We start from the raw sequence: 17,954 nt of genomic DNA on the forward strand, positions 1-17,954 counted from the left end.
GTTTCGAAAGGATTACACACACATATCCCTGTACTCGACGAAGGGTACCGTTGTGAAACCGTTATTGCCATCTTTGCAAGGAGGGTCACATGAAGTTACGCTTACAGTCCCTTTAAAGAATACTGATGGAAGTCGTTTATGACACTCTTTTAAAATTTTCTTTTAATAATTTGTTTAAACATTTTAAACATGATATAATGGTGTTTGTTCAGTTTGTTTTGTTTGGTTGTTTTTCACAAAAAGATTGTAAATCTAAAACTGTCTCTGATTTATTACTCTGTATTACTAAGAATGCTGCTTTATTCTTAAATTCTTGTAATATTGAATGTTTTAAATAGAGTTTCCATTGTTTTAGAATAATTTTAACCGCGTTTTTAAATTTTTCAATCTTCATAATCAGAGCTTCAAATTAGTTTAAGTATCAAGAGCAAAGGCCTGGATAAGAGTTCAATGTAAATGTTGTTAAGTTTAATTAAAACCAAGTAAGATAATGCAGAGATTTTTGTTCAAAGTTGACATTATTCCCGGATGAATAAAGTTTAAAAAAAGAGCAACAAAGACTGAAATTACACCTTTTGTATAAGACAATCTTCTTAATATCTAGTTGGTAGATAATTCTTTAAATATCTCGTTGGTAGATAATTCTTTAAATATCTCGTTGGTATATATCTCTTTATATATCTCGTTGGTATATATTTATTTATATATCTAGTTGGTAGATATTTCTTTATATATCTAGTTGGTAGATAATTCTTTAAATATCTCGTTGGTATATATCTCTTTATATATCTCGTTGGTATACATTTATTTATATATCTAGTTGGTAGATATTTCTTTATATATCTAGTTGGTAGATAATTCTTTAAATATCTCGTTGGTATATATTTCTTTATATATCTCGTTGGTATATATTTCTTTATATATCTAGTTGGTAGATATTTCTTTATATATCTAGTTNCTAAAAGTATACTTTTACAATCTTAAAAAAACGACAATCAAAAGGGGAAAAATTAGTTCTATGAACATTTTTACAAAATACAAATATGCCTTTTAAGTGAAAAAGACCAAAGCTGATGGGAAAGGAAAACATAAAAACATTTTCACTATAGTTTTGATTGTTAACAAGCTTTTTTCGAATTACAAGTTTACAAGGAAAAGCTTTTTTTAATTGACAATTTCTCTGTAAGTGTATCCATGCTGTTTAACATTCTTGATTTAAATCAAATTCAAAAAAAGACGTCTTCATGGTATTGATATAATCGGCTACCACTGTTTATCGTTGGATAATAAAGCAAAAAAAAACCTGTAATAGTTGATATTGTTCTGCATGTCCACATTATCCGGCCTATAAAGATTAACACACTATAGTTTCAGTAGAAGTAAATATTTCCATTTAGTGTATGGCGCCGATACAAGGATTTATCTCTAATTAGATAATCAGATAGATAGAAAGATAGATGTTACTGCCATACTTTTTCTATTGGTTCAGAATTGACAACAAACACATGACTGAACCCTGATTGGATTCTTCTTCGACATTGGGTTGCAAGAATTTTGGGATTAGAAAATCATCGAGTTTGTGGCAAAGACAATTACTTTAGACTGGTTGGGTTTTCTTATTCTTATTTTCACGGGCAGCCGTAGTACATTTGAATTTCTGAGCCGGGTAAACCTTTCCGGTCCCAGTTTGTACTGTATCGCCCGGAAATCAGGTTAATCAATAGGACTAGCCGGTCACGTAAAGTGCATCCTGTAAATATTGGAATATTTATAGTCATATTTTGATCTCTATTTCACAATCCGTCAACAATAGCGTAAACAACTTTACGCACTTAAATATACAAAATATTTAGTCCAACAAAAAAGTATAAAATATCAAATACTAAATATCTTTATTCAATGTGTGAAAATGGAGTCTAAAGTTAAGACTCTCTAGATGTTTAACCGGGACCTCTAGTTGACCGTGCGGTGCAACAAGGTTGACGCGATCAGACTTTAGGTTGAATTTACTTTTACTGAAGGGTCAGGGGTGCGTGTTTTTGCCCAAATCGATATAATTTGCATATATACAATATACTATTTAAAAACTAAAAAACTGAAGATCATTCTAAAATGTTCTCCACTCTTATGAATAAAATTTAAGACAAAAATTTAATTTTTTAAGTTTATGGGTGAAAACTGGGAATACCCCCCCCCCATGTCTATGTATTCATCTAATTTGCCAGTGCTATTTAGAACGGTTTATGTCGTTGGTAAGAATTGTTATTGTTGCAGATATTGTTCTATACCAGAGAGGAAAGTATTATTTATATCAAAGTTGGAAATTGGACTCATCAAAGGGAATAAAGATGTAACTTTAAGTGGTCCTACAGTTAAACCATAAGAAAAATGGAAAGAATGGCAAATGTTGTCTTGGCAATTTTTCAATGGGTTTTATAACATTTTACGTTAATCTCAGTATTTGCGAAAATAAATAAATAGCCATGCATATGCGGGAATAGTTCTTAAGAGCTCCATATAATCATTTAATTAAAAAACTAAATATCTGCAACATTCCATTATCATAAAGTAAAGAATACGACATTTGATGAATTCTTTCGCTGTGTTTGATGGCTTATTTAGGGCTTAACTGTATTAACTGTCCAGCTGAAAATTGGTTGTTTTCAATAATGAGTCAAGAAGGGACAAGCTATCATTCTCTTTTGCAAAGAAATGTATTAAATCTTCTAAACCACGCACCTCTGCCCCTTTAGTTAAGGTAAATTCAATCTATATGAAGCCTCTGACTGCGTCAATCTTGTTGTACCGGCAAGTCCTGTCGATAGAGCAAGGTACAGTACAAACTTGGACCGGAAAGGTTGTACCGGCTCGGAAATTCAACTGTACTACGGCTGCCCGTGAAACATCGTTATCTCTTCCCTGCTGCAGTTCACCCATATGAACACCAACTACACCACCAGGAGCAATATCATGTCTATCATGCCAGGAGAGAAAAAAATATTCCACATATTCCGAGCTACTGCTGAACCAATGATTTATTTGTATTTATTTATAAATATTTTTTTATTTATTTATTTATTCATTCACTTGCATGTGCATTTAATAAATTGTAGAAAATGAACGGAATTCGACACTTTTTAGACAGATAAAAACCTGACGACATCATCCTCAGCCTCACTCATATAACTTAGATAAAGGTTTGACAGGCCCAGTTATGAATTAAACAATATTTAAATATAAACAAACCAATATATAATAAATATAGATGTGAACATTTCAACAAAACTCCATAATTCTTGTATCTTCCTTAGATCCTACAGATAAAATCTAGATTTGGGATTGACAGGAAGAAATATCAAATGTATACAAAGTTGTATCAAGTAAAAAGAACAGGAAGGATCAGGTCAATCAGGGGAACAGGTCGGAACAGGACAAATATTGGAAACAGGACGACTCGGGTCTAAAACGGGCACATGACGAAAATAGGACAAACAAGAAGAATCAGGACAAACAGGGGGAGACGGACGGATATGGTCAAAAATTGGGAACCTAGGACAAACAGGACAAACAGGGGAACAGGACGGATAAGGTCAAACAAGGGGATCAGGAGGAAACAGGACACATATTGGGAAACATGACAAACAGTGGATATGACGAAACAGGACAAACAGTGGATATGACGAAACAGGACAAACAGTGGATATGACCAAACAGGACAAACAGTGGATATGAAGAAACAGGACAAACAGTGGATATGACCAAACAGGACAAACAGCAGATATGACCAAACAGGACAAGGGGAACAGGATGGAACAGGTGAAAAAGTATGACTCAGGTGAAACAATGGGACAGGAAACTTGAGGCAAATCGGTCAAGGGGTTCATGAGTTATGATAAGACAACAAACAAATGACAAACAGAATTACTACTTAATATATTTAGATGTGCATTTAGAGATCTTTAGTTCAGAAGTAGTACTAAGCAAAATCCTGATGTACTGTATATAAATTATAATATGCATTTCTTAGTTACACACTGTGCAATATGTTTATATATAACTCCATCACTATAGTTTTTCAGTAGAAGTAAATATTTCTATTTACTGATAGCGCCGATTGAGTAATTCATAACTCTAATTGGATAATGAGATAGATAGAAAGATAGATATTACCGCCATCCACCATACAATTTCTATTGGTTCAGAATAGACAACAAACACATGACTGAACCCTGATTGGATCAGGCGCTATAGGACTCGGTATACAAGAGTGGGATTGTATATTAAAAACTCTTTGTATCAAATCAATACTTAAATATATTGTTTTGTTTTGATCACAGACAGATTGATGACAGTTTTCTGGACCCTTGACAAACAACATATAATATATACAGTACAATAAATATATATGGATAAAATATATAAATACATTATTCATGTAGATAAAATTTATATATAGATAAAACAGTCAAACAGAGATTATATATAGACTTTATATGTAATAGATAGATATATAATATTTAAAGAATCAGCTTCAAATTAAAACAATATATAATATATATATATTGTGCGACGAAAAAATTATTGCATTTGAAAAGCATACAAATATTTCAATTTATGTTTTTTCAATACAAATTGTTTCTCGTATCATGACTACTCTTCAATATAAAATAGTATCATGACTACTCTTCAATATAAAATAGTATCATGATTACTCTTCAATATAAAATAGTATCATGATTACTCTTCAATATAAAATAGTATCATGATTACTCTTCAATATAAAATAGTATCATGATTACTCTTCAATATAAAATAGTATCATGATTACTCTTCAATATAAAATAGTATCATGATTACTCTTCAATATAAAATAGTATCATGATTACTCTTCAATATAAAATAGTATCATGATTACTCTTCAATATAAAATAGTATCATGATTACTCTTCAATATAAAATAGTATCATGATTACTCTTCAATATAAAATAGTATCATGATTANGTTTCCCCCCTTAAGTAAACAAATGAACCCCCCACCCCTTATTTGTTTGTTTACCTACAGTAAACAAAAAATATCAAACATTTTTTATTATATCTATAATAAAGAAGCAATAATGAAAATAAATATGATCTTCGGAATAAATCTTGAATAAAAAATAATCTATCTTTGATAATAATAAGAAGCCTATTACTTCCGAAAAAACTTACAGTCAAGACTCGTATGAAAGTTATGAATAAAATAATGGCATTACCAATGAAAGTTGTCAGTGTTAAATAATTTTCGTAACATTTTAGATGGGGTTAAATGTCTTGTAATTACAAGTTATTTTTAAAAGATCCATAAAAAAAAAACTTTAATTCCAAATTTTACTGAGATACTATGGAAACCGAGTCCGATCAAAGGTTTCCAACCTAAAGGTTTTCCGACCTAAAAATCGGGTCGTTTTACGGATTTAAATCAACTCCCACTGTTAACTATGTATATAGAGCCCCCTCCCTATCTATCTCCAAACTTAAAAGGGAGTGACCGGCAATGTATGGTTGTTGAACTAAGATTGCAATATAATTATTGAGAATTTTTTAAGGATCCATTTGAGACCTAATCCTCATTGGTTGTCCATTTTGGAGGGACCTAATCCTCATTAATTGTCCATTTTGGAGGGACCTAATCCTCATTAATTGTCCATTTTGGAGGGACCTAATCCTCATTGGTTGTCCATTTTGGAGGGACCTAATCCTCATTAATTGTCCATTTTGGAGGGACCTAATCCTCATTAATTGTCCATTTTGGAGGGACCTAATCCTCATTAATTGTCCATTTTGAAAGGATGATTTTGAGAATCAGTTTTATAAAATTAGAAAAGAAAAATGCAACAAAATTTCCACAGTAATTAGATGTTAAGGACCAACAAACAATAAGGATTTTAAATTTTAAATTTGCGCTCTTGCTAAACAAATATGCACCGTAAAAACGTCTGATAGGTCTCAAATAAATCCTAACAAAGGAATTGAGTCTTTGTCACAAACTCAAAGTTTGTAATCCCTATATCTTTGCAACCTGATTGTGTAACCTTCTGATATTTTAAACTTAGATTATTTGATCCGACAGAATAGTTTGAAATATCTAAAGTATACGACATCGGGTTGCCGAGATATAGGGATTAGAAAATCAGAGTTTGTTGCAAAGACTTAATTCCTTTCTCAAAAATACTGCAATCTCAGCTCAACTACCATACATCTCCGGTCACTCCCTTTAACCTATCCTAATTTAACTTCATAGCAAATACAAATTTAGGTCGGAAAACTCTTAGATCAGTTTCCCCTAGGTCGGATGAGCTGGTACAACGCACTACTTGTCTGTATTGGAATATGTTTTGTCATATTTTGATCTCCAGTCAAAATACGTCAAAAATAGTAAAAAGCCTAGCCTGTGTACTTTAATATTTAAAATTTATAGATCAACAGAAAATATATAAAAATCCACATTTAATGGATGAAAACGGGTATTAAAAATAAGACTCACTTAATTGCAAACTAGTTTTTTTACCCTGCAAGTGGTTACTGGTTTTAAGTATGGTTGTAAATGAAAAAATATTAATTATTAATTATAAATCCATTTTTACCTCAACTCAAGATAGGTAACAGCACAGTCAGCAGCACTACTATAGTCTTCCACTAGAATTATGTTTTTTCCTTAGTTTCTTAAACAATTAAGATTCTATCTGGCCAATCCTTTTTATAAAGGCATGTGCCAAACTCAAAAAAGAAGAAAAAATTCCATAGTTACTTAAAACTTCATAGAATACATTTTTTTAATGTGTTGAACATCTTAGATTCGATTATAAACTTTGCTTGCCTGTTTGTTTGTTTGTAACCAAAAAACGTTAAAACGGCTGAACCGATCGGACCCAAATTTTTTGTGGAACCTCACATGACCTTAGGAAATGTTTGGTTTTCGTGAAATTTTGAAAATCCAATAAAAATTTTATTATTGTTTTATCGAAGAAAAAATGCTAAAAGATTGAGCAAACAATAAAAGGTTAGAATAGAAGATGTTCGCGCTCTGACAGCCAAACATTAATGAAAACCAAAATATTGAATGTTAAAAAGAGATATGCCCATCTCTGACAATATATAGTTTACACAGATAGGCCAAGAGTAATATTAGTTGGTATATAATCATGTTGGCAGTTACAATATCAAAAAAGTAACTAACTATATTTAGGGAGATAGAATTGACAAAAGATACTTTTCTCATCCGATCTGTGTAATCAGTAGTGTTCAAGACCAATAAAGATAAAAATATATTGAATGTAATGGTTTGTTCAAGTGACAAAACTAAAAAAAAACTTCTCTCTAAGAACAATAACTGGGAAATCATTCAGAAAAGCTCAAGGTTATAAACTTTTCTGTAAAACTATAAAAAACATAAGTTTTGCTTTAAAAATTTCCGAAAAAAGGATTTTTGATGAATTTAACCTCTATAATAAAATTAACATCTTTGAAATAGAAAAAGCTTGTAAAAAGAACAAATTATTTTTGTACAATTAAACTTTAGATGAAAGGGCCGGGAAATTAAGGAAAAACGAATTTGGGAAAAAAGGGGAAATAATAATTTGAGAAAATATTCATTTTATTTGATTTAAGATTAAGAATTTTATAAAAATATGTACCTTTGAAATATGCAAATTGTAGATAATGATAGAAAAGGGGCAACAAATCCTCTTCCTAACATAAAAACATTTATCTTTATTATGAGTTGAGTTGGGTTGGGTTGGGTTGAGTTGGGTCGGGTCGGGTTGGGTTTGGACGGGTTGAGTTGAGTTTGGTTGGGTTGGGTTGGGTTGAGTTGAGCTCAGCAGAGCTCAGTTAAGTTGAGTTGACATGAGCCGAGCTGAGTTGAGTTGAGTTAAGAAATAATCCCAATTAGTATATTTGATGGAAGAGCAAAGTACCCTATACTGGTCTGTAATGCATCGAATGTACCCAGTAAAATTATGAGGAATATTTATTATCTTCTTGTGACGAATTCTTTGATCGGTGTATTTGTATAATATTTGTATATGTATATTTATAATAATTACACCATGATTTTAATTATCTGAGGAAAAAAAGGAAAGTTTTTTCATTCTTTTATAAACTTTTCCTCAAAAAAATCATTAATTTTCAGCGAACAAAACGCTGAAGAAAACATACCATACAAAATAAGATTTACAGAAGGGGGGAGGGGCGAAATGTTTTTTTTTGAAATATACACGCTTCAAAATGGTGTTAAAAGTATGTATATTTACCATGCCCCCATTAATCCTATGAAGTTGTGTGGCACAGTTTAGTTTACACTTAGTACAGAACGTGAAATGGTTGGAAACCGAACTAACGAAATCTGGAAACCTAAGACGAGAAGAAAACAAGGAGTATGGAATAAAAGGGAGATACAACTGACGCGCCCCGCCCTACCATATGATTATACATGCTTTGCAGACTGTACTCCATTTGTATAAGAAATATCTAGAATAGGTTATTGTATACGCGGTAATTTTACATTAGACAAATATTTCTGCAAAGCATGTATAATCATATGGTAGGGCGGGCCGCGTCAGTTGTATCTCCCTTTTATTACATACTCCTTGGTATAAAACCTTTATATTTAGCAGTTTTGACAATCAGAGTTACCCACGAAGGAATGGTCTTTTGTCTTGAATATAGAAATAAAATACAATGAGCCCCATAACACTGTGAAATAGAGAGACGTCTGTTAGACTCAAATTATGATTTTACCGCCTTTTTATCAACATTCCCGACCCATGATTCCCCCAACAGAGGGACGTTACGTTACTTTCCGTCCCTTTGGACGATCAAGTAAAATAACAACCCGCTTTGCGAAGTTTTCATAAAAAATCGCGTATTTTCATCTCTAAAGACGATAGAATATGTACAACTACTTTTTCGGGGAATAAAAATGTAACTTAACCACGGGTTCCCTCGACCAACTTTGCCAAAAAAACAGCCCTCACTGCGCTCTGGATGTTTTGTAAGCAAATTGGTATTGGGAACTCTTGGTAAAGTAAAATTCCTTTAACTTCCCTGTAAAATAATTATAAATGATCATATAACTTATCAATTTTGACGTTCATCAAATGTAAACAAGATTGCTTCAATGTCGTCTTCTTCCAAATTTTTACGGTGCCCACTGTAATTGTGAAAAAAATTATCAGAATGTTGATTTTGAGTTTCTGCGTTGTTGATGCGTTTTTTCAAAGTTTAATAAATAGTTTTGCAAAGAAAATAAAAAAAGGCTCGTCTGTGGCCAACGAACAATTAATTTGAGAAAGAAAAAAACGACTGAATAAATTTCCTACGGTCGTATCGTGCAGTCTCATCCTTTGCGGTTCAAAGGCTTATAAAAGAAATTCAAATCTAAGAAAGAAATCTTTAAAAATCCGCGAAATATTTTTAAGAAAAATCACAAAGCCTGATAAATTAATATATCAAATCAGATTACAGAACAGAACAAATGTTTTTTTCCCAAAGAAAGTATTTCACCACTTGTGTTAAATTAATCATTACTTCAAATCAAGGTATTAGTACACAAATATCTTGAAAACATTTCTAAATTATAAAAAATATAAAATATAAAATGCAAACACTCACCAACCCATATTAAACGGTTTCTCACATCCCATTCTACACATTTCTTCTTCCTAATACAGGATACAAAATACAGAATACAGAATACAGAATACAGAATTCAGAATACAGAATACAGAATTTAGAATACAGAATTTAGGATACAGGATACAGGATACAAAATACAGGATACAGGATACAAAATACAGGATACAGGATTCAGGATACAGACTACAGGATACAGGATACCTAAGACACAAGATACAGTATGTATTCTGTGTTCTGTATTCTACATTCTGTGTTTTGTATTCTGTATTTTGTATTCTGTATCCTGTATCCTGTATCCTGTCTCCTATATCCTATATCCTGTATCCAATATCCTGTATCCTGTATCCTGTATCCTGTATCCTCTATCCTGTATCCTGTATCCTCTATCCTGCATCGTGCATCCTGTATCCTGTATCCTGCATATGTATCCTATATCCTGTATTCTATAAACCTGAAGGTATAGTTTGACAGCTAACTCCATGGATTCTACCAGTTTGCTCCAATTCTTCTCAGTATAGTAGGTTCTACCAGCTAGATAGGGTGCAACGAATTCCTAAAATAAAAGCAGAGATAATAAAGATCTATAATAGAGAATGGGTGCAACGAATTCTTAAAATACAAGTAGAGATAATAAAGATCTACTAGCTAGATAGGGTGCCATAAATTTCTGAAGTACAAACAGAGATAAAAAAGATCTACTTATAGTTAGATAGGGTGGCACAAATTTCTGAAATACAAGCAGAGATAATAAAGAAATATAAATTAGAAAATTAAAAGTGAGAACTTGAAAACTCTGGAATAGGAAGACAACTTTAAGACTTAAGTGTTTTTAAACAGTCGAGGGGACAAAACATATAAATTGAGCAGTCTAATAACTAAATAACTTTTTAAAAATTACTAGGTTAAACAAACTGTTTTGTAATAACATCAAATACACTTAATTATTGTTTTAATGTCGTCTTTATATTCTTGTTCTAAATGTTGTTCTCCCTGGTTTCTACCTGCTCCTCTAGGTTGACCAGGTTGGATGAATTTACTCCGGGTAGGGCCAGGTAGTAGTTCAGGTTTTCTCTCATAATCTCATGGTCTACAAACCATTTAAAACATTTATTCAATCATAAAAACTTTACGGTTTTGCCCATTTACTTTAATCAATAATACAAAACGCAACACTATAGTTTCAATGAAGTAAATATTTCCATTTACTGATAGCATCGATTTAAGGATTCATAACTCTAATTGGATAATAAGATAGATAGAAAGATAGATGTTACCGCCATACTATTTCTATTGGTTCAGAATAGACAACAAACACATGACTGAACCCTAATTGGACTCGGCATACAGGAGTGGCAACAATATGGGAAGTAATGCAAGGTGGATTTTTTGAACCGAATAAAATGTCTCCGGCATTATAAATATTAGAATACAAGAAATCAATCCAAAATATGGCGCCTATTGTAAAAATATGCATTTCTTCTGTTCAAACGCCATAAACCTTGTTTTTTTTTCAGTAAATTCAAATCTTAAATTAGAAAGTTGTTGTAATTCCTACACAGTATTAACAAGACTTTAGTCTACCACATGGATCGAAAACGATATAAAAGTCATCGCTAAATTCCCATGTTTTTTGGGACACCCTATGAAGCAGAGCGTGGATTTTGAAACATATTAGAAAAAATAATTCGCATTACTGATCAAATTTTAAAACCCTATTTCTGCAATACGCAATTAAGAAATATAAATTTCAAAACGAGTTTCCAAAAATCTTACATACTAGTTTTTAGGGCGATTGGATTAGCCGTTAAACCCAGTTTTTATCTGGATTCTGGATTCTGGTTGGTTGAAATTAAAAATTTTGCCTCAACATAATTTGGATTTTTAAAAACTCGTAAATCGTCCAATGAATTCAGGATAAACTGCAAAAAATTATTGATTATTATTTCAAAATGTACGAACGATTTGAAGAAAAATCCTGTTATGTAACATTTAAGCTTAGATCATTTATCACTGTATACACAATATAACTATTGTTGAATTGTTAGTGATGGTGAAATATGAGCCTATTAGGCTAATATTCCCCACAAGGGAAACGGATTAAATGTCTGTTTTCCCACTTTTGCAGAATAAATATAATAGACGTTGAGTATATTTATTTACACAATGTACACTACAGCTTTTAATACGTTTTTTAATAGTAAGAAGTCTCAGTTTAAAAGAACCATTATGTATCCCAACTTTCCGAATTAGAAACTGAACTTAGACTATTTACTGCTTAAAGATGTCGTGGACCGGAGAAACGTATTTTCTCGAAAATTTAATTTTAATTTTTAGTTTTATATTTTTACGAGTAGATATTTAATGAGGCTCGATATATTGTATGGGTTCAAAGCCGTAAAATTATTTTCATATTTTTCATTTATGTACAAGTCAAACAAAACATTTTTTGTTAAAGGGAGTGTTCGCTAAAGATATAGAAAATATGAATTATTAACTATAAAATAATGAGTCGAAAAATAGTCGATGACTATTGTTTGCAATTTCTAATGATTTTTTTGGAATTAAATTGATTATTTCACGCTCTGAGTTTAATGTTACATCTTTCTGAATTTTTATGGACGCTACGTTCTTCAGCATGAGTCGTTTTTAACAATTTTCTCCTTATAGACGCAACAGATAAAAGTATGATTAGTAGCGATCAAAATCGCTTATTATTCGCCGTAATCCTATACCCCCTTTCATTTTTCGTGAACACTCCCTTTAAGAAATATTGCTCAAAATAAATTTATAAAAATGGAAGTCAGAGAATTCTGATTAAATACATAATTTTTTAATGAAACTATACTCCAGTTTACATCCTCTTAATTCTTCTTAAAAATCAATACAACTTTTTATAGCAGTCTGGATCTATATGTGCTTTAGCTTTATATAATTTATGCTACATAATGTTTCTGTACTGTAATGAGAAACGATGTAGTCCAATGTAAACCCTTTAACTATGAACGTATAACCCTCAAACAGTAGAGGTATTCAAAAAAACATTTTTTACTGTTCTCATGATTCTTTTTTTTCAATATATAAAATATATTCAGTCTTTTTTCTTCCATTTTGGCATCCTTGCGCCCATAATTTTTTCCATTCAGTATTTTATTAATAATTGACTCAAGGCAAAAGACAAAATTCCAACTTCAGATTATTGTATGCATGTATCCATGGATAATGTAAATCGTTTATTGTTGGCATTAAAGTCTCATCCTTGGTGGGTAACCCTGTATATACTTACCTTGATTAAACATGAGATTTGTGTACGCTGCATTGGCGGCTGATTGGTTATTCTAGAGTACAAGAGAACCTTCATTCATTTATTCATTCATTTATTCATTTATTTAATCATTCATTATTTTACAGCATCATTAATTTATTCTTTTTTCACGGAATCATCCAGTTATTCATTCAGTATTTCAATAATTCATTTATAATTCATCCAGGCGTTTATCCTTTTATTCATCCTATAATTCAATCATTCCTTCATTTATTTACGCACCCATTCACAAATTAATTTATTGTTTCATTCATTTAAGCATTCATTTATTTATTTCATATACCTTAATTCAGCTAGACATTTTTCAATTATTATTTTAATAATTCACAGATTCATTCATTACTTCATTCAATAATTCACTAATTAATTCATTTATTCATTCAATAATTAATTCATTCATTTATATATACACCTATATATTATTAAAATCAGTTATCCAAATTCATTCACTTGTTTATTTATTTATTCATTTATTACATTATCTAGACATTAATTCACTAGTTCACGCATTCATCCATTAGTTAAGTCGTCTTTACATTAATTCTTTTATTCATTAATAAAATCATACATGCAAATTCATTCACTTATTTATTCATTTATTCAGTTATTCAATCATCTAGGCATTATTTTACAATCTCAAACATTCATCTATTAATTAAGTCGTCTTCAAATTAATTCATTTATTCATTGTTAAAATCGTCTAGACATTTATTTATCTCGAAGAATGAAGGATTATTGTTCCTTTGTCTGGTAATAACAAAGCTGAAGAAAGTCGTATGTTTTACGAGACTGAAAATCCTGAAGAAAATACAAATTATAAAACCCTAAATGTGGAATTATTAAAGGAACTGAGTCTTTGTCACAAACTCAAATTTTCTAATCCCTTTATCTTTACAACGTGATAGTGGAAATCTCGTATATTCTAAACTTAGATTATTATTTTATTCAACAGAATTGATAGTTTGAAATATCCAACGAGGTTATAGTGAATAGAGTGATAATGTACGCTAATCTTTTACTAATTGTATAGGCCATAAACTATACCGAGAGTGTACTGCATATTTGTTTATTATAAGTTGATTCTGGCCTAACCTATAGTATATCAATATTAGTAAACAGTTGTAAGTGTACAGTACAGCTAACTGAGCACACAGGTAGAGAACTATCATCCCCCTGGAAATATCTAAGGTTTACGACATTGAGTTGACACAGCTGAAGGGATTAGAAAATCAGAGTTTGCGGCAAAACTCAATTCCTTCGAACTGGGCAGGACGCATGAGGTAGAAAAAGAGTCTAAAAAGAAAATCGGATATTTTTTATTAAAAGCATTTCGGTCTTAATTAAAGTTTTTTAGTCTTAAATATCTAAAATGAAGTTTAAGCATAAAAGTAATCCTAAGAATATATTAAATGTCAGATATTTAAAAGCAAAAATGTTGGATTCTAAAAATAAATTTTAAAAACTCCTAAAAAAACAGCTTCTTAAAATCAGAAACACCAAAATAAAAAGTAAAATTTTAGAACTAAGGTCGTGAGAATATCTTAAAAATATGATCATCTTAAAAATGTGAGAAAAAAAAGTTTTTTTGTACATTTTGTAATGAAATATTACTTACGTATATTTTTGTGCAAAGGCAAGCAAAATTTTCCATACTAAATCTTCTAATATAAATGATAGTTTTAGAAATCCCTTTAACATGATATATTGGTAACAGTGGATTAATGGATTTACTCTAAGCTAGACAGGGTGAGCAATTAATACATTAAACTTAATCTAAAAATATAAAAATGCGAGAAACTTAAGTTTAGCATGAAACTGTTCAATGTGGTAGAGCTAACAAAGTATAGAAAATACCTAATTTGATAATATTATTTAAATATGTATAATAAATCCGATTATTTCCTGTAATGGCCTCTCTTAGTCCTCTCTCCTTTGCACTGTTATAAATCCCTAATCTGTTTGTCACAATAAATTAGGTTACTTCCATATTATACACCAAGTGAGCATCCATTTTGAGAATTACATGGTTTAACTACAACGATAACAACGAGATAAACTTTGTTATCTTCTACCTTGTAAAACTGTCAATTTTGTCAATTTCCTTTCTTGTCTCTGCTGTATAAATAATTGAGTACTTTTCAAAGAAAAATAGGAATATCTCAATCATTTTTGCTTAGACAAGGTTCATTGTGTCTTCCGCCACATAGCATAAAAAAGCGTCGAAAAAAATCAAACTTATTTGAAATAATTCAGTTTATTTAAAAAAAGTTCGTGTTCTGGATTTAGTTACATTGTTTAAGGGCGGATTCAGGATCCGGATCCGGATCCGCATCAAAATGAAATGGCAGTAATATGTAATTTGAAAAAGAAGATCTTATAGATATGTTAAATTACATAAATTACATAGTATATGAAGTTACATAGTTAAATTACATAGTATCCATCAGAAAAATATAAAATTCTTTTGTTACATTGCGTAATTACTTATTACTTGTCATTGAATAATATCAATTAATCATATTTTCAGATCCAGTAATACATTCAGTCTATATGTAGATATATTGCATGGAACTTATATATATGTAAATAAATAGAATAAAGTCTTAATGTAAATATATGTCGCATAATATTCTTTATATATATTATAATATCGTCATGTTTCGGTTGATATCATTTTGCGAATTTACCTAAAATTATAATTTTCATACAAACTAAAAGTTTTAGGAAGAGCCTAAAACTTAAGAGAGTTTCGATGAACGAAACCCTTTTGGGGTCTTAACATTTATGCAGATTTTGAATTAAGACTAGAAACCAAATCAGATAAAATTCTGCACAAATATTTAAAATTACTTTACCCTGTAAGAAAAAAACTGCTAACTTGGAGCAGCCATAACCAGTAAACACATTTACCGCATTGTTTAATATAATGTACCAGATTATGTACCTGTACAAGATCTGGATCTTCTATTTCTTCCTTGCGATTTGGATGAAGTTTACCACGCTTACATTTCATCAGGCATAAAGTTTCTCGTATTAAACCCTAAATATACAGATGTCAATATTTAAAAATTTCATTCAAAATCTTACAAATTTTGATTTTGCCGTTGTTTTAATGTTTTAAATTTCTTGAGATAATACCTACATAAATTTGGATAAAGTTTAGAAAAATTTTCTTTTTCCAAATAAGCCAAAATCGGTGTCATAGGATTGAAAGGTTAAAAGACGGTGCTGGGATCTGCAAAGCTAAATTATTTAATCAATTTCGGACATTTCGGAAGAAAATCTCAATTAGAGTTGGGGCAGTAACAAAGACGACCTCTTATAAAAAAGAATTGTAGAAATCTAAGGAAATTTTGGTTGAAAATCTATGCTTGTCCTAAAAGTTTTTAAAAGTTGATTTCAAAGTTCTCATTCTTCAAAATAGATATACCCTTGAAATTAGAATAGATATTAACAGATTTTTACCTCATAATGTAAATACTCTTTAATTGTTTTCACAACATATTCTGTATTCTTCTGTTTCTTGCAATCTGATTTACAGTGGTTGACCAGGCTCGTGTAATCCTTGTAATCGCTACACAAACATGTTAGAAATATTTGATCGCCATTTTGAATCTCATACAGCTTAGCTTTTTTGCTCTTGAAGGTTGCATTATTTTAGAGGCTATGTAAGAATGAGAATTTATATTTTATAAGACAGTAATAACTACACAAATAAAGATTTATAAAATTTGATCGCCTTTTTTTTGGGTTTTTTTTTTTGCGGTTAAAGGTTGTAAATTTATTTATTGTCTTATAATTTCCCCTCTATTTCTTCTATATGGAAACCATAATTGAAAATAATCAGTCTATAAAACCACGGTTATCTCATTCATGCTTAAAAAGAAAAAGCTTTAAAGGGTTACGTTTTGAATTGTCATCGAGTAGTGTTTTCATGACATATTGGATGATTTTTAATTCGATCATCAATTAACCTTCCCTCAGGTCATGCGAAGTCCCAAACAAATTTGGGCCCGATCGGTTCAGCCGTTTTGACGTTTATTGGATAAAAACAAACAAACAGACAAGCAAAGTATATTTAAATCCAGCAAAGTTTATACATACATAGATATAATTACTGATTACCAAGAAGTTAGCTCTTTCATAGTGCAATAAATCGATTCGTAAAGTTTACTTTTGCTTTTCAATGTATTCCGGCATTTTTGAGGATTTTCTATTTTTTTAAGTAAACTATTTGTCATTTTGAAAATAATTCTGAACTTAAAATCTACAGTTTATTTCTAAACAAGATTGACTAAAACATCAACGTGTCTTGCTATTCTTACATTCTTCATGCATCGGCATCGGTGCTAAAATATAAATGAAGAAAGTTTTTAAAAAAGGATTAAAAATAAAACTAAAATATCTCGGTTCTAAATGAAATGTTAAAATTACATTTTGGAATACCGATGGCTTTTTTATTGGTACACCCTGTAGGTTTAAAATTGCTCTGGTTTGATCGGATGGATTTAGTCTCTACTCTGAGTACTTCTGAGAGCACAGTGGCCCACGCGGAGTAAACTTAAACTCCTCTGGGAGTAATATAGGAAACAGGAAAAATTAATTAAAATTTGTGTTGAAATTTCCTGAGGGCAGCTTCAATATATTTCACGCAATCCTAAAATAAATATTTTTTGAAGTTCACGGGTATTGAGTCTTTGCCACAAATTCTAATTTTCTAATGCCTAGATCTGTGCAACCCAACGTCGTAGACCTTAGATATTTCAACCTTTGAGTTCTGTTGGATCAAGTAATTTAAGTTTGAATTATCAAATGTTACAAAGTTATGGATATTAGAAAATTTGAGTTTGTGGCAAAGAATCGATTCCAATACAGAATCTTTTGGTCCAGTTTATTTTGATTTAGTTTGTTTTATTTACATACAGATAGTTTCTTATTATCACACCATGGTGTTTAT

The 17,954-nt window shown here is 30.7% G+C and overlaps 1 protein-coding gene across 2 annotated transcripts in view; it reads right to left on the reverse strand.

Annotated features, from left to right (window-relative positions):
- Nucleotides 1–1,244: 1,244 nt before the first annotated feature.
- LOC111709873 (cartilage-associated protein) overlaps nt 1,245–17,954 on the reverse strand; it is a 21,770-nt gene continuing 5,060 nt past the window's right edge. Inside the window, exons 4-15 of one of the 2 annotated variants that reach the window (XM_023483799.1) lie at nt 17,623–17,654; nt 16,463–16,571; nt 15,942–16,037; nt 13,739–13,795; nt 12,959–13,010; nt 10,677–10,762; nt 10,127–10,228; nt 9,652–9,701; nt 8,292–8,391; nt 7,674–7,728; nt 6,624–6,675; nt 1,245–1,345 (exon numbers count right to left, since the gene is read on the reverse strand). In XM_023483799.1, coding sequence (XP_023339567.1) covers nt 1,264–1,345; nt 6,624–6,675; nt 7,674–7,728; nt 8,292–8,391; nt 9,652–9,701; nt 10,127–10,228; nt 10,677–10,762; nt 12,959–13,010; nt 13,739–13,795; nt 15,942–16,037; nt 16,463–16,571; nt 17,623–17,654 — 873 coding nt within the window. In that variant the 3' untranslated portion in view covers nt 1,245–1,263. The remainder of the gene's footprint in view (nt 1,346–6,623; nt 6,676–7,673; nt 7,729–8,291; nt 8,392–9,651; nt 9,702–10,126; nt 10,229–10,676; nt 10,763–12,958; nt 13,011–13,738; nt 13,796–15,941; nt 16,038–16,462; nt 16,572–17,622; nt 17,655–17,954) is intronic. The other variant, XM_023483800.1, reaches the window with a different exon arrangement.

The sequence above is a fragment of the Eurytemora carolleeae genome, unplaced genomic scaffold (assembly GCF_000591075.1).
Source record: "Eurytemora carolleeae unplaced genomic scaffold, Eaff_2.0 scaffold941, whole genome shotgun sequence".
NCBI classification, from domain to species: Eukaryota; Metazoa; Arthropoda; class Copepoda; order Calanoida; family Temoridae; genus Eurytemora; species Eurytemora carolleeae.